Source organism: Cetorhinus maximus, chromosome 17 (assembly GCF_964194155.1).
Source record: "Cetorhinus maximus chromosome 17, sCetMax3.hap1.1, whole genome shotgun sequence".
In the NCBI taxonomy this organism is placed as follows: Eukaryota; Metazoa; Chordata; class Chondrichthyes; order Lamniformes; family Cetorhinidae; genus Cetorhinus; species Cetorhinus maximus.
The window spans coordinates 47,461,661-47,484,580 of NC_135895.1; the positions used below are offsets into that span (position 1 = coordinate 47,461,661).

Below are 22,920 nucleotides of genomic sequence, written 5' to 3' on the forward strand. Positions count from 1 at the left end.
TTCTTTATTTTTTTCATAATGAATGTCAGTATGGTAAAATAATGTTCCTCTTTGGCTCATTGAATAAAAATGAGCGCATTATCCACTGTATTTGGAGTCTTGTTATTTTGCAGGTAATTACAGTTTCAGTAAACTCTCTCCACAGCTGATGCACAAGTGACACTTCTGGGAATTAAGCATCGAGACAATTCCTATAAAGTATCTATTGCATCATTTCATATTTCACCCCAAACCACAGAATTGTGAATTTAAGGTGACTATAAGTTGCAACTCCCTTAAAGTTCACCCACCATACCATTCTCAGAATTTCACAGACAACTGGTTATCACAATTTACTTTTATTCCCATTTGGATTAATCTCCCAAAGCCTTGACCTTTATTTATTCAGGAAGGCAAAGTTAAAGTCTTTTGGTTAAACTTTTCAACCTTGAAGCTGGTTTATGTATTTCCAAGTTACATCTCATATTGACTTTTATCCTCTCTAACAGAAAGCAAGCATGGAATTCTACATTGACATCCATGCTCATTCAACTATGATGAATGGATTTATGTATGGAAACATCTTTGAGGATGAAGAGAGGTTCCAGAGGCAAGCAGTCTTTCCCAGGCTTCTGTGCCAAAATGCTGAAGATTTTTCATTTGTAAGCAGTTTCTCTTTAATTACTAGAATAGTTATTTCAAGGGATTACCAGATTTTTACAGGCCTGTTTTCACTTCAGCAGTGGCAACTTTCTTAGCTTGAGGTTTTTCTTATTTATTTAGAAAATATTTCATTCATACTACGGTACTTTGTCCATAATTAATGGATATGTCTTTGGTAAAGTAACTTCCATTACACAACAATTAATAAGTAACCACGGGGAAGAATGTATTTAGTTCCTATGTGTAGCTGAATTATCAATACATTTTAGAAAGACAGATTCATGATTAACTTCCCCATTCAATAAAACCATTAATTAAACTCTATTTGTGTCTGTGATAAATCACGTAGCACTACGCTGTACTCAAAGTAACTAATTACTTAGTGCTAGAATGAAAATACTGAAAAATAGCTTTCATACAGCAAAATAGTAGTAGAATTTATTACTAAAAGAACTAAAGCACATTTATATTTCATCTACTTGCAAAACTCCATTTTTCCCCTGGAATATGTTGACTGCTTTCTTTAACAATGGTCTGAATGTGCTGTACCAGGATTTTTACAAAGGGATTTGTGTGGGTGTTGCTGTTGATTGTTTAATATGCAAATTGAAGCTCTGCAAAAACCCTGAGCATATAGATTTGAAGTTGACTCTTAGATTAAACATGTCACTGAAGTGTAACATTTTACCTTGAGGGGAGAAAAACTTGATCTAGCGCATTACACTCACAGCCAGATACCTCCTGTTGACTGAGCACTAGGTTGGCAGTGACATCAAAGTCTTAGCAAGGACAACAGTTCTAGAAAGGTACACACACAAAAACATAGGAGAAAGTCAAGTCGATATAGATAGAAGTCAAGGAAATTATATACAACAAAGTAATATAAAATTTGTACAAATCAATTTCCTCTGATCCTCCCTACACAAACAAATTAACCCATCCAGTGAAGATCAGTTTTCATTGACCCTTGGGCTTCTCTGTTCTGGCATGAACTGGCTGTACACACACAAACTAATTTCTAGGCCAGAGTGACAAGAACTGAGGGCAGAATTTTCCGTGCCTGCTGGCGTCGGATGTGTTTGGCAGTGTGAATGGAAAATATGGCGAGAAAGCCAAAAATCGGTTTCACGCTGCCGTGAAACTAGATTGCAATCGTTCGCTCCACCCATCAATAGAGGGCCGCGTTTCCCACCTTCGGATGTCATGGTAATACATATGTGTGTCATTATAAGCCCAGCCTGCTGGAGTCATCCCCCCACGCTGGATCATCCAGGCACGTCGGTGTGATTGCATGCCGACTTGTTTCACATATAAGGTGTGCACTTGGTGGGCTGCACTTCAAGGGGAACGCAGAGGTGAGTGCACCGTAACATTGTGCAGCGCTCACCAAGGTCGCCTGTTGGACTTCAAGTTTGAGGCACCGCACATTTAGGTGAGGGCACAGGCAAGTCAGTTTTTCCTGGCGAGCTGACCATTTGGTGCTGGGGCAAGGCCTGCCCTATGGTTGAGGTGAGTTGGGAGGGGGGTGCAGGGGTGTAAGGGCTGCCCTGCAGTTGAGGCAAGTTGGAGGGGTGGTTCAAGGGCTGCACTGCGGCTGAGGAGAGTTGGAGTGGTGCAAGGGCTGCACTGCAGCTGAGGCGAGTTGGAGGGGTGGTGCAAGGGCTGCAGTGCATTTGAGGTGACTAGCAGAGGCAGGGGCTGCACTGCGGTTGAGGCAACTTCGGGGGGGGAAGAACTGCTCTGCGGTTGAGGTGACTTGGAGGGTGCGAGTGATGCACTGTGGTTGAGGCGTCTTGGGGGATGTACAAGAGCTGCACTGTGATTGATGTTAGTGCACAAGCACTTGTGGGGTGGGGGGAAGGGAAGTGGTCACATATTAGGGAACCCTTGTATAAAGTGACCATTCCTCCACAGCTGAGACAGGTCAGGCGTAGCCACATTGACATGCTTGGAGTCAGGCCTCTAGCTTATCACTCAAGCAATGCAGATGCATGGTATTGCCACCAAATGCTCCTGAACTTCTCAGCCTTCAGGCATAGACTGCAAACTAATGAGCAGTTTAGTGGACAGCAGAACAGTTGGGCAACTGGGCATGTTGTACAATCTCCTTGCTAAAGCTGGCCATGGAGCAGTCACTGGTGGAGGTGCTCACAGCCCCTTGCAATGTCATCATTCAGGTTTGGACCAGTCTCACCCATGGTTCAAGCTAACAGTGCAGCCTTGCAGTGCACAGCATGCAGTCCAGTGGGCAAAGCTGCTGCCAATTGGTCAGGTGGAGTGGGGCCGAGGTGGGTGCAGTCATGGGCAGCCATGCAGCGCCCTAAACTCTGGCTATCCAAGTGGTGGCCAGCACTCACTGGGATGTGTTAAGGAGCCTTCAGGCTTAAACAAGAGAGATTCTTAGAACATCCAAGCTAACCCACGTGTCTCTGTCTTTCATCCTGCAGGAGGAATGCCCGAGGATCATGGAACTTGGTGACCTAGCTGTATGCCTCGTGGAGTACAGAGAGCAGAGACAAAGCAGAAGAGAACAACGGAGGCACCTGGCTGGGCAGAGGCAGGAGCAGCACCCTCAGGAAGAAGGGACGGCTGGGGCTCCCGCACATGCCGCTGAAGAACCACAGTGAGCCGTCACTGTTCGGTACCTAGCTAGACCCATGGTCTATACACGCCACTTTTAATTCCTGCAGATCATCGAGAACCAGTGTAGCCGAAGACTGCGCATGTCTAGGGAACTGGTCAGTCACATCTGCCAGCTGCTGCAGATTTGGTGCCACAGGGACATGGAGGGCATCCACTGCCCATGGCAGTGAAAGTGACCACGACACTCAGTTTTTACACCAGTGGCTCCTTTCAGGACTCCACAGATGACTTCTGTGTGATATTACAAGCCTCCACCCACAAATGCATCCATGAGGTCATGGACGCCATCTTCACCAGGGCACACAACTTTGTGTGTTTTGCCCAGAACCTGGAAAGCCAGGATGCAAGATTGGATTTGCCCAGATCTCAGGTTCCCCACATGTGCAGCATGCCATCGATTACAGTCACGTGGCACTCAGATCTCTGTCATAACAGGCAGTCAACTAAGTCAACCGCAAGGGCTTCCATTCGCTGTATGTGCAGCTGGTGTGCAACCACCACAAAGGCATCTTGCAACTCTGCGCGCAGTTTCCAGGGAATGTCCATAATTCCTACATTCTCAGTCACTCACAGATCCCTGATGTCTTCCAGGGTCCACACAGCCTGCAGGGATGGCTTCTCCGGGACAAGGGCTGCCCACAGAGGACGTGGCTGATGACACACATGGGGCGGCCTCAGACTGCAGCAGAGCAAAGGTATAACGAGGCTCATGCTGCAACTCACAACTTGGTGGAGCAAACCATCAGGATGTTGAAAATGAGGTTCCAGTGCTTGGACTGGTCTGGTGGAGCCCTGCAATACTGTCCAGAGAAGGTGTCTTGCATCATTGTCGCCTGCTGTACCCTTTGCAACCTGGCACTGCAACGGGGAGAGGAGCTGGCTGAGGAAGAGATGGAGGAATTGGAGGTCTCCTCCCATGAGGGGGACGTCGATGGGGATGAGGGTGAGGAGGTCCACGCACTGGCCAGACAAGGCAGTCGCTCTCGGGAGGCCCTGATAGCTGCTAGATTTGTAGAGCATGATGACGACATGAAGTGAGGAGACACTATAGGTCTCACATTGCACCTATGAACGTTTGACTACAGTCTGGCTTATGGCAGCGTGCATACCCTCTGTGAGAATGCTTCTGTCATGGAGGCACAGTGGAGGGCCTAATAGTTGCTCGATTGCAGGTGGATGTTGATGACATGCAGTGAAGACACTCCATAGATCTTCACATAGCTTCAGAGAATGGCTGACTCCTATCTGGCTGAGGACAACTCGCTTGCGCTCAATGATCAAGGTCAAATTATGGAGACGCAGCCATGAAACTTTAAAAGCACCTGATCCTTTGTCCGCCTTCAGTACCTGTGCCCTTCAGGAGCACAGAGTCACTGGTCACAGATGCTGATGAGATGGGGGCCAACCCCACCTTAAAGGTAAAAACAGAATTACCTGGAAAAACTCAGCAGGTCTGGCAGCATTGGCGGAGAAGAAATCAATTAACGTTTCGAGCCTTCATGGCCCTTCGGCAGAACTGAAGCATAGTTAGGAGAAGGGAGAAATATAAACTGGTTTAAGGTGGAGGGGGGAGGGGGGTGGGGGGCGAGGGGGGAAGAGAGACGTTGAGGGTGTGGTGATTGTGGAGATAAGCAGTGATAGGAGCAGATAATCAAAAGATGTCACAGACAAAAGGGTCAAAGAGGTGTTGAAGGTGGTGATATTTGTCTAAGAAAAGTGCTAATTAAGAATGGAAGACAGGATACTCAAAGTACAGCTCTAGTGGGGGTGGGGTGGACAGACTAACAAGGTTTTAGTTTTAGATTTAAAAATAATGGAAATAGGTGGGGAAAGAAGAATCTATATAAATTATTGAAAAAAAAGGTGGGGGGGGGGAAGAGAAACGGGGTGGGGATGGGGGGAGGGGGAGTTTAAGATCTAAAGTTGTTGAATTCAATATTCAGCCCGGAAGGCTGTAAAGTGCCTAGTCGGAAGATGAGGTGCTGTTCCTCCAGTTTGCGTTGGGCTTCACTGGAACAATGCAGCAAGCCAAGGACAGACATGTGGGCAAGAGAACAGGGTGGAGTGTTAAAATGGCAAGCGACAGGGAGGTTTGGGTCTTTCTTGCGGACAGACTGCAAGTGTTCCGCAAAACGGTCGCCCAGTTTGCGTTTGGTCTCTCCAATGTAGAGGAGACCGCATTGGGAGCAACGAATGCAGTAGACTAAGTTAGGGGAAATGCAAGTGAAATGCTGCTTCACTTGAAAGGAGCGTTTGGGCCCTTGGACGGTGAGGAGAGAGGAAGTGAAGGGGCAGGTGTTGCATCTTCTGCGTGGGCATGGGGAGGTGCCATAAGTGGGGGTTGAGGAGTAGGGGGTGATGGAGGAGTGGACCAGGGTGTCCCGGAGGGAACGATCCCTACGGAATGCCATCAGGGGGGGTGAAGGGAAGATGTGTTTGGTGGTGGCATCATGCTGGAGTTAGCGGAAATGGCGGAGGATGATCCTTTGAATGCGGAGGCTGGTGGGGTGATAAGTGAGGACAAGGGGGACACTATCATGTTTCTGGGAAGGAGGAGAAGGCGTGAGGGAGGATGCGCGGGATATGGGCCGGACACGGTTGAGGGCCCTGTCAACGACCGTGGGTGGAAAACCTCGGTTAAGGAAGAAGGAGGACATGTCAGAGGAGCTGTTTTTGAAGGTAGCGTCATCAGAACAGATGCGACGGAGGCGAAGGAACTGAGAGAATGGGATGGAGTCTTTACAAGAAGCGGGGTGTGAGGAGCTGTAGTCGAGGTAGCTGTGGGAGTCGGTAGGCTTGTAATGGATATTGGTGGACAGTCTATCATCAGAAATTGAGACAGAGAGGTCAAGGAAGGGAAGAGAAGTGTCAGAGATGGACCATGTGAAAATGATGGAGGGGTGGAGATTGGAAGCAAAATTAATAAATTTTTCCAGGTCCCGATCAGAGCATGAAGCAGCACCGAAGTAATCATCGATCCACTCCTCCATCACCCCCTACTCCTCAACCCCCACTTATGGCACCTCCCCATGCCCACGCAGAAGATGCAACACCTGCCCCTTCACTTCCTCTCTCCTCACCGTCCAAGGGCCCAAGCACTCCTTTCAAGTGAAGCAGCATTTCACTTGCATTTCCCCTAACTTAGTCTACTGCATTCGTTGCTCCCAATGCGGTCTCCTCTACATTGGAGAGACCAAACGCAAACTGGGCGACCGTTTTGCGGAACACCTGCGGTCTGTCCGCAAGAAAGACCCAAACCTCCCTGTCGCTTGCCATTTTAACACTCCACCCTGTTCTCTTGCCCACATGTCTGTCCTTGGCTTGCTGCATTGTTCCAGTGAAGCCCAACGCAAACTGGAGGAACAGCACCTCATCTTCCGACTAGGCACTTTACAGCCTTCTGGGCTGAATATTGAATTCAACAACTTTAGATCTTAAACTCCCCCTCCCCCCATCCCCACCCCATTTCTCTTCCCCCCCCACCTTTTTTTCAATAATTTATATAGATTCTTCTTTCCCCACCTATTTCCATTATTTTTAAATCTAAAACTAAAACCTTGTTAATCTTTCCACCCCACCCCCACTAGAGCTGTACTTTGAGTATCCTGTCTTCCATTCTTAATTAGCACTTTTCTTAGACAAATATCACCACCTTCAACACCTCTTTGACCCTTTTGTCTGTGACATCTTTTGATTATCTGCTCCTATCACTGCTTATCTCCACAATCACCACACCCTCAACGTCTCTCTTCCCCCCTCGCCCCCCCTCCCCCCTCCACCTTAAACCAGTTTATATTTCTCCCTTCTCCTAACTATGCTTCAGTTCTGCCGAAGGGCCATGAAGGCTCGAAACGTTAACTGATTTCTTCTCCACCGATGCTGCCAGACCTGCTGAGTTTTTCCAGGTAATTCTGTTTTTGTTTTGGATTTCCAGCATCCGCAGTAGCTTTTAGCTTTTTGTTTTTACCCCACCTTAAAGGTGTTGAGTGCACATAGATAGAATGACACAACTCTGTGACGCCTGCCCACGACATTCTGGCAGCAATGATAAGCACCATCGAGGTGCAAGCATCAGTAATGTGTCCAGTGAGTATGAGGCTGGACCATACTTTGGTTTAAAGGCTGCACACAGCACAGGGAAGAGGCCCTAGACTAAGCCACCTGCCTTTATATTTTGCAGGAACCATGGTTTCACCTCTGAGTGACACAAACACTACTCATCAGAACAGTGAGCCATAGACAGGGAGACATGCTTGAGAGTTTATTGTCAATAGTGAACATTATGTACAAGTGATTAACACCCATGCCCAGGCTGTGAAACTACATCTTCTTAATCTTCCTAACCTTGCCACTATGTCTTGGTGCCCCCGGACATCCACAGCAGAGGTGGAGGCAGCCTGCTGACTGGAATGCTCTGTCAATAAGAGGGAAGGTGAAGTTGATACTGCAAGTGGTGTGAAGCAGAAAGCGGATATTGTGAAGGAGTGGGAGATTGCACCATCAAGTTTGTCCACGATTATGAAACACAAGGTGAGATCTTGGAACAAAAACAAACTGTTGAAGGGTCGTGTGGACCCGAAACGCCGACTCTTTTCTTCTCCACTGGTGCTGCCAGACCTGCTGAGTTTTTCCAGGTAATTCTGTTTTTGTTTTGAGATCTTGGAACAGTTTGATAAACAGGAATTCTCTCCAGCAAGGAAGTGGATGAGAATGGCTGCATATCCTGAGGTTGAAGAAGCTCCACTATATGGTTCAAAGCAGCCCGAGCAGGGAACATTCCTATCTCCAGTCCAATCCTGCAGGAAAAAACAGTCACCCTAGCAAAGAAGTTGGGCCATGTGAGGTTCACCTGCAGCAACGGATGGCTGGACCAACTCAAGATAAGGCATGACATCATCTTCTGGACGGTAAGTGGTGAGGGTGCAGCAATTACAATAGCAATGACAGATGATTGGTTCCGAAATGGTCTTGCCCACATCTTGAATGTGTATGCACCAAGAGACATTTTTAACACGGACGAAACGGGACTGTTTTACCATCTTTTGCCAGATTGCTCTTTGATGTTTAAAGGTGAAACATGTAATGGTGGAAAGCAGAGAAAGGAATACATACCTGCTATGGTCTGTGCCAACATGGATGGCACCAAAAAGCTGCCGCTTCTTGTGGTAAGAAAGTCCAAGAAGCCATGTTGCTTAGCGAATGTCAAGACACTACCCATGCAGTATGAGGCTAACAAAAACATCTGGCTGATCTCCAGCACTTTTGAGGCATGGATCAGGAAAGTGGACAAAATGTATCAATGAAAGAAAAGGAAGATTATCATCATCAGGCAACTTCCCCGCACACCCTGACATGGCTGGCTGAAGAGTGCCAAACTGTTCTTCATGTTTCCCAACACCACAGCTATCACAGCCAAGCTCCAGTCAATGGATAAGGGGGTGATTGGAAACCTGAAAATCCACTACAGATGGCAGTTGATTTCTTAGGTTATCGAGGTCATTGATAAGAAGCAGGAGTTCAATCTACTGTACAAAAGGCCAAGTTCATGAAAAAAGCATGGAAGATGGTGACGGAAGTCACAATTGCCAACCGAATGCACCACACTGGGTTCAAACAGGTTCTGACTGCACAAGACGTTGAAAACGAGGAGGAGCAAGTTGAGGCCAACCAACCTGATGACGAGGCACTTTTCGCTTGGTTGTGGGAGGCTGGCATGGAAGTTCCAACAGGGACAATCATGAAAACTTACATGGAGGTGGACGATGCTGTACAATGCATGATAGAACTGACAGATGATGCCATCGTAGATGCAGTACATTCTTCACTTGAGGAGCCCCAGAAGGCCAATGACCCTGAAGAGTCTGATGAATGCCCACCTGCTGCTTCCTTGGTTGAGCAAAGGCTGTAGAGAAGCTCCCAATTTCCCACTGCTGCACGAAAGCACAGAAAGCATATTTGACTGCATTGATGACATGGTGGATTGTGCACATCCATAAACAGTATGCTAAGCAGAAAAAGATTACAGAGATTTTCCAGAGCTGACTGCTGGCCTTTTTCAATGTAAAGTCCCAGCCTTTTGCAAAAGCAAGTCATTGTAAGGTGTGAACAAATTGAATAAAGACTCTTTCACACATTACTGCTTTACTGTGTTTTCATTTGGTATTTGAGTCTGTTATTTTTGACATAGACTGTGTTTGTAGGGGTATCAGGTTACATAGAGAGGCATTCATGTGGGAATGGCACCTCCTTGGCTTTTACGAAGTTCAGTTTAACATGGACTTGGAGGCGGATCCCCTGGGATTGACTCATTGAGATTTTTCTGTCACTAATCAGAATTTACATGCGATTGAATGAAATTTTACAGGGCATTTTGTATCTCACATATGGTACATGGGAATCATGGGCCTTCAGAGCACTGATGAGTTAAAGGTGGCTGCAATGAGGTGAGGCCTCTGTGCTGCCTCTGGCAGCCAGCCATTTTGAAAGGCTAATACGCTGGCTTGAGGGATAACAGTGGGGAGTGCAAGCCATTGCCAGTCAACAGCTGAAGGCCTCTAAGAGTGGAAGCTGCAGCAGGAGGTGGTCAAGGAAGGTTGGTATCAACAGCGGGGTGTAGGGCACGGTTGTGTTAGGATGCCATAGGCAACAGGGGTGGGGAGGTTGACAATCAGCAAGGGATGCAGAGATGCAGCTGCACATGCTTCCAAATGGAGTGGCAAGGGGAGGGTTCTGGGGGACATTGACTGCAAGAATAGCGCAAGAGAAAGGGGGCGAAGCCAATTGGCTAGGCACAGATCCACCCGGTCTTCCTGGCTCGCCCCATGAGGAGGAGGAACAGCATAGAAGGAAGGAGGACTAGTCATCTGTAGCTGCAAAGCAGGAGCAGCAAGAGAGCCAGCCTCCAAATGGTCACGTCAGAGAAGCACACATAGGAGAGTGACAACAGCCTACTGCTTGAAGAGGGACCTATCAGGGGAGAGAGTGTACCGGACTCAATACAACTATCTGCAGATGTCCAAGTGCTAGTGTCAGTGAAGAATGACACACTCAAGGAAGACCATCACGAACTTATGCACCTTGCTGCAGGCTGAGCTGTGACCCAGGGGCCTTGGTGAATAACTAGTGTCCGTGGCCCTGAAGATCACTGTGGCACTCAACATTTACACATGCAGATCTGTTCAGGGATGCACTGTGTGAAATCTCCCAGGCTGTGGGCCATCACTGCATCAGAGAGGTGACCAATACCATGTTCAAGAAGGCCAGCAACAATGTATGCTACCAAACTGATCTTGACAGTCAGGGGAGAGAGCCATCAACTTCAGGGATTTGCTGGATTCTCCCAGGTGCATGGTACAAACGTGGCCATCAATGCTCCTGTGGACGAAGCCTTCAACAGCAGAAGAGCTTCCATTCGATCCATGCCCGAATAGTCTGCAACCATCAAAACAGGACCCTTCAGGTAGACTCATAGACTGTGCATTTACAAGCACAGAAGGAGGCCATTCAGCCCATCGTGTCCGCACCGGTCAACAAAGACCTGACTACACTAATCCCATTTTCCAGCGCTTCGCCCATAGCCCTGGAGATTATGGCAACACAAGTGAATATCTAAATACTTCTTAAATGTTATGAGAGTTTCTGACTCAACTGCCCTTTCAGGCAGTGTGTTCCAGACTCCTACCACCCTCTGGGTGAAAAAAATTCTCCTCAATTTCCCTTTTAGCCTTCTACCTCTTACCTTAAATCTATGCCCCCTGGTTATTGACCCCTCTATTAATGGAAAAAGTGCCTTCCTATCCACCCAATCTATGCCCCTCATAATCTTATACACCTCTATCAAGCCCTCTCTCAACCTTTGTTGCTCCAAGGAAAACAACCCCAGCCTATCTAATCTTTCCTCATAGCTCAGACCGTCTAGACCAGGTAGCATCCTGCTAAATCCCCTCTGTACCCCCTCCAGTGTAATCACATCCTTCCTATAATGCAGTGACCAGAACTGCACACAGTACTCCAGTTGTGGCCTAACCAGCATTTTATACAGTTCCAGAATAACCCCCTGCTCTTGTATTCTACAGCCTTGGCTAATAAAGGCAAGTATCCAATATGCCTTCTTAACCACCTCATCAACCTGCCCTGCTACCTTCAGGGATCTGTGGATATGCACACCAAGGTCCCCCTGATGTTCAGTACTTTCCAGGGTCCTACCATTCATAGTGTAATCCCTTGCCTTGCTAGCTGTCCCCAGTGCATTACGTCACACTTTTCCGGGTTGAATTCCATTTGCCACTGCTCTGCCCGCCTGACCAGTCCACTGATATCCTCCTGCGGTTTACGGCTATCCTCCTCACTATTTACCACCCTACCAATTTTTGTGTCATCCGTGAACCTCTTGATCAAATCCGCTACATTTAAGTCCAAATCATTTATGTACACCACAAACAGCAAGGGCCCCAGCACCGAGTCCTGCCGAACCCCACTGGAAACAGATTCCAGTCACAGATACACCCTCTACCATCACCCTCTGCTTCCTGCCTCTCAGCCAATTTTGGATCTAACACGACACTTTGCTTTGGATCCCATGAGCTCTTACTTTTTTGAACAGTCTGCCACGAGGGACCTTATCAAAATGCTTTCGAAAGTCCATGGAGACCACAGCAAAGGCATTACCCTCATTAACACTCCTGGTTACTTCCTCAAAAAATTCGAACAAATTTGTCAAACACACCTTTCCCTTAAAAAATCCAAGCTGACTATCCCTGATTCATCCATGTCTATCCAAATGCAGATATATGCTGTCCCTCTGAATTCTTTCTAGTAACTTCCCCACCACCGAAGTTTGATTGACTGGCCTGTAATTTCCTGGTCTATCCCTTCCTCCTTTTTTTAATAATGGGACAACATTAGCAGTCCTCCAGACCTCTGGCACCTCACCTGTGGCCAGAGAGGATTTGAAAATTACTGCCAGGGCCCCTGATATCTCTTTCCTTGCCTCCCTCAACAGCCTAGGATACATCTTATCTGGGCCTGCAGATTTATCCACTTTTAAGGCCACTAAACCCGCTTGTGGCTCCGCTCTCTCTATGTTAATTTCCTCTAATATTGCACAGTCCTCCAGCCTGATGTCTATACCTGCGTTGCCCTTTTCTGTTGTGAAGACCGACGCAGAGTATTCATTGAGGACTGTAACCATGTCTTCCAAGTCCACACACATTACCCCTTTGGTCCCTAATTGGCCACACTCTTTCCATAGTTATTCTTTTGCTCTTTATGTATTTTAAAAAACCATTTGGGCTTTCTTTTATTCTACCCACCAATGCTTTCTCATGCACTCTCTTAGATTTCCTAATTTCCTTTTTAAGTTTCCCGCCTGCACTTTTTATACTCCTCTAGGGACTCTGTCATATTGAGCCCTCAATATCTGCCATAAGCTTCTCTTTTTTTCTTAATCCTAATCTTTATGTCCCTTGACATCCAGGGTTCTCCAGGCATGGTCCCCCTCTTTGTCTTTACAGGAACATATTTCCCTGTACCCTTGCTATTTCCTCCTTGAATGCCTCCCACTGCTCTGACACAATTTTATCTGCAAGTAGCTGCTCCCAGTCCACTTGGGCCAAATCATATCTCATCTTAGTAAAACTAGCCTTTCCCCAGTTTAAAACTTTTATCCCCAGCCCAACCTTATCATTTTCCATAACTATCCTAAGTCTAACTGAATTATGGTCACTATCTCCAAAATGCTTCCCTACTGATACGCCTTCCACCAGCCCAGGCTCAGTTCCCAATATTAGGTCCAGAACTGCCCCCTCCCTTGCTGGGCTTTCTACGTGCTGGCTAAAAAGTTCTCCTGGATGCAACTTAAGAATTTTGCTCCCTCTCAACCTTGCACACTAAAACTATCCCAGTTAATATTTGGGCAGTTAAAATCCCCTACTATTACTGCCTTATTATTCTTACATTTCTCTGAAATTTGATTACATATTTGATCTCTATCTCTCCATGACTGATGGAGAGCCTATAGTACACACCCAACAGCGTGTTTTCCTCTTTTGTGTTTTTTACTTCTACCCTATATGGCCTCATTTGATGATCCTTCCAAGATATCATCCCTCCTCACTGCTATAATTGATTCCTGTGTGTGCCCCTTCCCGGGAGGTAGCCATGACACAACTTTGTCAGTGCGTATAACGAACCGGGTGCTGGGCGATGCAGATTGAGATGAACAAGGCAACATCCACATTAAGGTAAGGTTTTATTGCACTGATATTGAAAGGGCATCAGGCTTACAAGGAAGAGGTATGTATGAGATTGTCTTGAGCCATCCTTTTGCGTCATTTCCCCTTGCCTCTGATACAAGGGCTTCCTCATCCTGTGCCACATGTTCAGGAGACTCCTCCACATCCTCCTTGTTGGGTGAGGAATGGTAATCAATGATGTTCTCATAATGCTAGCTTTCCCCCTCTGCAGTGCTAGATTGTGCAATGCATTGCAGCCACCATTATCCGCAAAACCCTCACTGGGGCATACAGAAAGACTCCGCCAAATCGGTTTAGGCACCTAAATCTCATCTTCAGTAGACCAAGGGCCAGCTTGATGGTCGCTCAGGTGGAACCTACATACTTCAACAGTCCCAGGTGCTACAGCTTTTCTGGCCTTCAGCACACCTTCAGGAATGGATTCTTGTGGACAAGGGCTACCTATCGAAGACTGGGCTATTCACGCCCATGAAGAACCCTCACACTACAGAAGAGGAGAGGTACAAGACCTGCCACAGCTACCCCAGCAGGTCAGGTGTGGAGGAGGCTGCTGAGCAGGCGGCACAAGATGAGGAACCCCTTGCATCGGAGGTGTGGGGCATTGAGAGGTGCGCAAAGAGGGCTCAAGATGATCTCATACATACCCATTTCTTGTAACCATAATGTCCCATCAATATCAGTGCAATTATCTTAATGCAGATTACCTGTTGCCTCTTTCATCTCGCACTTCATCTCCTCGCCCTATGCTTCACCATGTGGACTGACAAAGGTGAGAGACTGACCAGATGCGGACTACTCCAACACCAACAACTCACCTGAGGGAGCAAGGATATATTTGACAGATGACAGGGCAACAAGAAATGCATGGACGGCTAACGACTGTACTTATGACACCGCTGTATCATGGCTTAATAGGTGCAGAGCCTAAACACCCCTGAACCCAAGAGCATCTAGGTGTTCTTTTTCAATGCTTACGTATGCTCCCATGAAGCTTGCAGCTGAAATGGAGGCAGGCTGCTGAATGTGATGCCCCATGCCCTAGGATCACCATTCTCTGGCTTCCTGATGTGAGGCCTGGAGGGCTCTGGTATGCTGAGGGACTCCTGCACAGGTGCAGGACCATCCTCTGCTATCGCAGTTCATGGAGCTGGGGTCACTGGCAGAGGGGTAGAGGAACCGCTGTCTGCACTCAAAGTGCGCTGGGAGGAACCCCCAAATGCAGAAGGCCACCACTCCTCCTCTCTTGAAAGGCACATTTGTACCTCCCTGCAGGACGAGGACATGGTGGAGATCTGAGGTGACTTGCACCCATCTTGTTTTGCCAGTGCCATATTGAATTCATAGAAAGGCGATGTATGCAGGTCTGCGCATGTCAGCAACATCCACTGACTAGTCTACTAGATTTGGTTCTCCATAAGTATTGCCAGACTCTGAGCTGAGACACGGCAGCACTCATGGCCTGGATGGACTACTCCATCACCTGCGCATGGCTATACATAGCCTCTGGTAGCTCTGCCAGATGTTTCCTTACCTCGTGCTGCAACTCTAGAAGGTACCATGTTGTCTCGACTCCATGAGGCGCCTCATCAGCTTGGTGTCAGCATGGGCCTGGCTTCCCACAGTCCTCCGGCTGTCAGTGACCTCGGCTATCACAGCATCTGTCCACTGCTCCGGTGCGTCTATGACCCTGAACCTAATCACGAACACAATCCCACCAACTTGAGAATATCTGTGCTGGTGGAGGGTGTGGGGAATGATGTGATGGTGTAATGTCTGAGGATCCTTTCTCCTCCTCAGAGGAGGACGGCTGTGGCTGTCCATCCTTCTGGAGTGTCAAGACCTGCATGAGAGAACATAAATATTTAGGGGTCAAGGGCTCCACATCTCCTCACCCCAGCCATGCCTGACGTGGAGCTCCAGAAGTGCTGTGGTGGACACATGAGCACCATGCCTCCTTACTCTGTTAGATTAACACTGCTGTCTCACCACCTGCGATTGTGCCACAGCCCACGAGGCGGCAGCTCCTTCTCTGCCGTTGTCAGAGTACTAATATCTTGGATGCCGCCACGAGTCTTCACATCCTTCTTGTTATTGTTTGTCCACTTCTCCTGCAAGCAGGAGGAGGAACAGTGTTGGTTTTCTCATGAAGACTAGCACAGCATTTATGCTGGTGGCAGCCCTTTGGCCTGTGATGGGGGCTCAGTAATGCTTCCTCCTTACATCCACTCCGAAGGAACGTAGTGGGAGTGAGCAAAGAAACAGGGCTGGCTGTCGCCACGCCACCGCCATGATTCAGAAAGGATTTGCTAATGCTGTACCCTCTTGCAATGCTTGAGTGGTCACTCTCCTCCTCATCTTGCGCAGCAGCCTACATTGCCACAGGAAAACCCCAAAGAAGAAAGTGGTATGGAGGAATCGCCCTGATGGAGTGAAAGAGGTATTTGACCAATTTGTGGCACTGCATCCAGTTTGGCAAGGGGGTGAGGAGGGGGGGCGGGGTGGCGGCGGGTGGTGGGTGTTGGGACCGCACAGCTACGGATCTCCTCTGTAATCTCAATCCAGTCTTGCTTGGTCAAGAAGGAGGGTATTTTCTTGCAGTGCCTTGCTTTGTCCTTGCAGCCTGGTGGAAAATGTGCCGGGAAGCATCACTAGATCATGGGGCTACCCAGTGCCTTCCTTCTGGCATGTGGCTGCAGACACCCAGGCCATTCCTTGGGTCCTCAGCTGAGCTACAAGTGTTCAGGAATCTCACAACACTGCCACAGGGCTGGAGGAGTTCAGAGTGCATCCAGAGGGCTGGAGGAGTTCAGAGTGCAGCCACAGGGCTGGAGGAGGTCAGTGTGCAGCCACAGAGCTGGAGTTGTTCAGAGTGCAGCCAGAGGGCTGGAGGAGTCCAGAGTGCAGCCAGAGGGCTGGAGGAGGTCAGAGTGCAGCCACAGGACTGGAGGAGTTTAGGCTGCAGCCACAGTGTTCTTCAGCACTGTTCCTGAGGGGATCCACAGCAGTGCTGGCAGCCCTTTGAGGATAGCATCAATGATGTGAAGCACTTCATTGCCTGTCCCCCTTCATCCATTGGATGGGCCCCACGCCTCCAGGCCAATAATTGGCTGCTACATAACTGCTGATACAGCAACAGTATCTCTTTCTAGTGCCACAGTTGAGATCCATGCCTTGTGCACAAAATTCAGCCCATGTTTTGGCATTGGATTGATGACAGTCATGATTGAAATCATCCGGGTATCAAACTGAGGAAGAATGAATATTTTTCTGTCTGCCTCACCTCTGGCTGCCACACCCATCCTGGTCTCCATTAAAATTGCCTCGTTTTTACTTACATGTCTACCAGCAGTCAGTTCACTGTAGAGCAGAGAATTGAATAGATACATCAAAGACTGTTTTATGGTACAAATTGTTGCTGACACTGTATCTAAGTGAATTATGCGTTATTTTGTTTGAAATTGATTTGGGGGCTTTTTTTTAAATAGGAATAACAGTTTATATATTTTATTGCATTGTCTGGTTGTGATGCTACATTTCTTTAAAAACAATAAGGACATTATGGATAAAAGCAAAATACTGTGGATGCTGGAAATCTGAAACAAAAACAGGAAGTGCTGAAAAAACTCAGCAGGTCTAGCATTCCCACTTCTCTTCAGCTCTGAAGAATGGCCATATGACTTGAAACATTAAGGACGTTATGGAGATTGGATTAACCATAATGCTGCAATGACAATCATTTGAGCAGCTCAAGAATTTACTTGTTTGAATTTAGTCTATTCTAATCTTTATTGTGACCCTATATAACATTTATAATCTTTATAATCACAAAAATCAATGTTTTTTTCAATTATATAATTTTTGATAGAATATCTTGAAACCTTTTTGTTTATCTTAGTTATATAAATCAAAATTAAAGCATTTTTAAATGTTGTACCTCTGCTATAATTGATTAGACAGATTGCCATCATGAGACAAATATTTTTCAGTTTTTGCCACAATTATCTCCAGGGGGCCACAGTTTTGAGTAAGTTACACCAGAAGACATTATTTAAAAGAATATTTCCCTCTCAGATTTTGAAGTCTGACCACACGTTGGCTTTGCCAACATATGCTGGAGATTTCTGAGAGGATATCTAACCCAAGGGAATAATAAAACAAAAAGTAACTGGATTTGTCATCCACCAACTGTTAGAATTCATTTTAAATAAAGAGGCATCATGAATTTTATAATGTTATTTCATGTTGTTTATTATTGTGTTATATTTCATGTGACATGTTATTTGTGTCAGAGAATAACATTTTAAAAATTCATTCCTAGAAGAAATCAGAATCTTGCTAGCTACAGCAATGACTGTGACAAAATTCAAGCATGGCCTTCCTAAAACACATATTTATGGGCAGCAATTAAACAAAAAATTCCAGTGGGTTGAAATACATGATGGAGAATATTTTAATGCTTTTTTAAAGTATATTAAAATAAAATCATGTCTTTTTTTAAATAGATATTACTTGAGCAGCAAGCTAAAAATGTTTTAGGAACTAGATTAACTAAAACCTTTATTTTAATAAATATGAATTGCCATAAACCAGACTGAAGAAAATAGATTGATCTGCATAATTTCCTTAATTGTCTTCTGATAATCCAAGTATTGCCATTTTGCATTTTGTTTACCATATAAAATTGCCTTGTGGATGAATATGGCACAATATGACTGAAAAAGCAACAATAGAAATTAATGATAGAAAGGTAAATAGAATAGATAGAAAATGTTAATTAAAGTAGTTGGTGGGAATCATCATAATTAGAATCTCCAATAACTGCTTTCAGATATGCCTGCTACATATATCAAATCCCCCTTTTAATTCAGTTCGGTAAAATGTCAACATCATTTTATACGGTTAGAATAGAACTGTTTACCTGGCTTCTATTATGTTTCAAATATCTATTGACATTTCTAATTATCCAGCTTCTTGGATCTTCTGTTATGAGGTAGAAATGGCAATATATAAAAGGGATTAAAGCAAAAAGAAAATCAGAGTTGAAGAATAAATACTGTATAATTTTTGTCATTTGATATTTGTATCTGCAAATTCCACTACAGTAAATATTTCAGAATAGCATATGAATTTATCAACTTTATGGCTAAGATTGTCCTGTTTCAATGATTATTTGGGGCAGATAAGATGTAGAAGATATGTTTTAGGACTAATGGTTTATGGAAGTTAAACCTCTGGGTGTTACAGACTACATAACTAACAAGCAATGCTGGCAAAAGTGAGTTGTGCTACTCACCACACAGGATTGTTGTCTCAGCTACTGATCACAAATTTATATCATTTATCCAGTTTAGTAAATACAACATTTTCACTAACCTTGATAACTCTAAGGAATATATATTTTTGGACAATATTTTTTAAGCATACACAAAATACATGCACGGCACAAAACTGAGATTGAGATATGTCAATCAGCATTCAATATACGTTCAGCAACTATAAGGACCCCCCACCAGTGATACTTTAAGGAATCATCAACTGCATACAGATTAGCTGCTGGTTAATTCCTTCTGGTTGTTGCTTTGATTGTACAGCTGTTGTTATTTAAATTTGTAAAGGTCTGTGGAAAGTGGTATAACAGGTGGTCATGGAGTTTTGCTTACTTCAAAGCTTCTGCACAAACCAATTGCTCCCAGATATGGATATTCTTGTGGACATTTCCTTTAGAATGCTGTGTGACCTGGAGAATGTACAGAGGTCACGCAGAACAGGACAAACTGTTGGAATTGAGAGGAGGGGGAGAAGGACTTTCAACAGGAGGCAGTATCTGTCTAGAGTGTTCAGGGAACAATTCTGTTACCTCAATGAGGAACAATATATGAGATGTCTGTGCTTCAATAAGGATGTCTTTGCTGCATTCTGCCACCTGCTGAAACCACAACTGCAACCATAGAACAGGGCAAGGACCACATTGTCATGAGCTGTGAACTTTCATATATCTAGCTCCTTCCAGGCTGGAACTGGAGATATTTGCAACACCTCACAATTTGACATACAGTGTTTCATAAGGGAGGTCACTGATGCTCTCTCTCTTCACTGAGAGTTAACTACATTTCATTCTCTTTTGCCAGAGGAAGCAGATGGAGCAAGCATATAGCTTCACTAGGATCACAAGTTTCCCCATGATGCAAGGATGCTACTGACTGAACGCATATTGCTTTGCGGGCACTGCATGTTAATTCTGCTCTATACTGAACTCCCAGCTGGTGTGTGATGATAGGCAGAGAATCATGCAGGTCAATGCCCGGAATCCTAGCAGTTGCCATGATGCCTTTATTCTGCAGCAGTAGGGTGTGTAATATGGAATAATCTGATTTATAAATTTGGTTTGAAATGTTCATGTTGTGATGCTTTTATTTTTGCATTGTGCCCAAGTGGATGCTATGATGATCAGTGACAGAGGAACGGTAAGATGTGGGATGGTTGGTGAATGGGAAATTGGGGCTACGGTTACTGGCATCATACTCAGTTGAGTTCTTTATGGACTGCCTGAACAGAAAGGGGCTGTCTTGGTTGTCTCCTCTCTTCCTGTTCCTCCTCATGCTCCTCAGCTACCACAGCAAACCAGAGGGTGGCTACTAGACAACAAGAGGTATCCACATGGCTGATGACACGTGTTGCATGCATACAATGAAAGCCTTGTTGCAACATGAAATGTGATAGAGTAGACTATTCACACATTGAAACAATGCCTCTGCTGCCTGGATTGCTTTGCAATACTCAGCAGAGTGGGCATCAAGAATCATGCTGGTCTGCTGCATGCTGCACAATCACACTATCTTGTGGGGGCAGACCTTGCCACCAGCTATATGGCAAACAGCTCTGGAGCATGTGGAGGAGGAGAAGGAACAGGAACCCCAATTCCTCATTCATCAACAATCTGACATCTTACCTTCCACCTTCCCTCTGTCACTGATTGTCACAGCGTCTGCTTGGCCCCAATACAAAAATATAAACCACCACAAAGTAAACATTTCAAACCAAATTAACAAATCAAATAATTCCATGTTGCACACAAAAGTCAACTAATCACCCTTGTGCATTATTTTAGTGCTTGTCTTAAGAATGTAAGAAATAAGAGCAGGAGTGGACCAAAATGGCCCCTCAAACTTGTTCCACCATGTAATATGATCATTGCTGATCTTCTGCCTCAACTCCACTTTCCCACCTGCTCCCCATATCCCTGATGTCCTGAGAGACCAAAAATCTGATATCTTTTCTTTAAATGTACTGAATGATGGAGTATCCACAACCCTCTGGGGTAGACAATTCCAAAGATTCACAACCCTTTCGATGAAGAAATTTCTCTTTATCTCAGTCTTAAATGATCGACTGTGCTCCCATGTTCTAGAGTCCCCAGCCAGGGCAAAAAAACCTGTCAGTGTCTATTCTGTCAAGCTCCTTCAGAATGTTGTATGTTTAAATGAGATCACCTCTTATTCTCTAAACTCCAGTGAGCATAAGTCCAATTTATTCAGCCTCCCATCATAGGACAACCCTTTCATCGCAGAAACCAATTTACTCAACAATTTAGTTTTCCATGTGCCTTTGCCTGTCTTTGACCTTCTATACAGTGTTTCACCAATGTCTTTAGCATGGTCGTTGGAAGGCTGCTGACTTTCAGTGTGCAAGACTGTGGGTTGAATTGCCCAGATTTGCACTAAGCGCGGTAGCGGGCGGGAAAAAGAACACTTTACCTGTTGGCCGCAATGGTGGTTTTTCAAACCATATCATCCCAATCCTGCCTCATTAATCATGCACCCTGGGGAAACATGCCGTTTCGCTGGTGGGTGACCTCTGATTCGCCCACCATACCATCACCTCACTGCTTCCTCATGCCAGGCGCCATATGTAAAGCGTAGCCATGCGCGCACCTTTCTGTGCTTCCAGCCCAGGACTGCTGCACAGAAGACATGGCCCCAAAAAGCAAGAAAACCGCAGCCTCTATTCAGTGACATGTCCCTAGAACGCCTTTTGGACACTGTGGAGGCCCGCCATGATGTCCTCTACGTGCACTCTGGCCACCAGAGAGACAGCAGCATCACCAATCCGGCTTCGGAGGCGGTGGCAGTGGTGGTCAGTACCAATGCCCTGCAAAAGAGGACAGCCATCCAGTGCCGAAAGAGGATGAATGATCTCCTCTGTTCTGCCAGAGTGAGTCACTCTTCTCGTCACTCTGAACTTACACACTCACAAACCCATCACACATTCACACGACCCTCACTCACTGCCAGTTCAAGGGACATCACCATTCACTCTCTCACACATACCTTCATTGTCCTCATCCCATCCATGGGACTATTCACCACCCACATATGCTAGCCATACTTATCATCTGGCCTGCTTACACTCTCTCAATCTCTATTCATGCAGGACAAGCTGACACACAACAAGAGGGTGAGGTCACAGACTGATGGCGAAATGTCTGAAATCAAGGTCCTCACGGACTTTGAAAATAGAGTCATACAGCTGGTCGCCGAAGATCTGCACCATTCCTGTGCTGACAGTGAGTTTGGCGGTGCTCAACCAAGTGAAGATCCAGCAGTGCAACACCCATTAGGCAACCATGCTGTGAGTGATGTGCCCTGTTACACAGGCCACTGTCATGCACTAATTATCTCTCCTTGTTTTCACAAGCACATCTGGGAAACAGCTGAGGGAGTCCACGATTCAGGTCCTCGACTCAAGGCCCGAAGACACCTCAGAAAAGGAATCTGCTGAAACCGTCATTGAAGACCCATCACAGCACTCACCCAAACCCTCCATCAACGCAAAGACATACACCTCAGTGGGACCTAGTTCGAGAGTAGGCACGGGGTCACAATCTGGCGAGAACATCACACTGTCTGATCCACAGTGGGCAGTGGCAGGGACTTCCCAGGTTTCCAGTACTCAGAGGACTGCTGGAGGCCAGAAATCTGCTGAGTCCGAGTCAAATAAGGAGCCTCTGGACTTGGTCATACCTCAGTTGCTGAAGCTGCAAAGGCAAGCTTGGGAACATCAGGAAGGGATGTCCGCTGCACTCCTCAGATTGCAAGACACGAAGAGTCCATCTGCCTTCAGTGTGCCTTCAGTGATAGCGCCAGCATGCCAATACACCGAGGTCAACACTGGTAGGATGGCAGCCGCCATTGAGACCTTGCTCCAGGACATTGGTCCTGCACTGCTGTGTGGGCTGAACTCCATCGCTGACACCATAGTTGACCTCCAACAGCGTCAATGCGAGAGGGGTGCAGGGCAGCTCAACCTCACTCCAGCTTGCCCTTCTCCTCAAGGAGTAAGCGAGGGGCCCTCGTGCACCCATAGGGAGGAGGATCAGCAGGTA

General features: G+C 46.3%; 1 protein-coding gene across 1 annotated transcript in view; it reads left to right on the forward strand.

Moving 5' to 3' along the window:
* The window catches only part of agbl4 (AGBL carboxypeptidase 4), a 1,138,261-nt gene that overhangs the window by 1,106,881 nt on the left and 8,460 nt on the right, over nt 1-22,920 (forward strand). Inside the window, exon 10 of the mRNA XM_078561909.1 lies at nt 489-641. Within this exon, the coding sequence (XP_078418035.1) occupies nt 489-641 (153 nt within the window). The remainder of the gene's footprint in view (nt 1-488; nt 642-22,920) is intronic.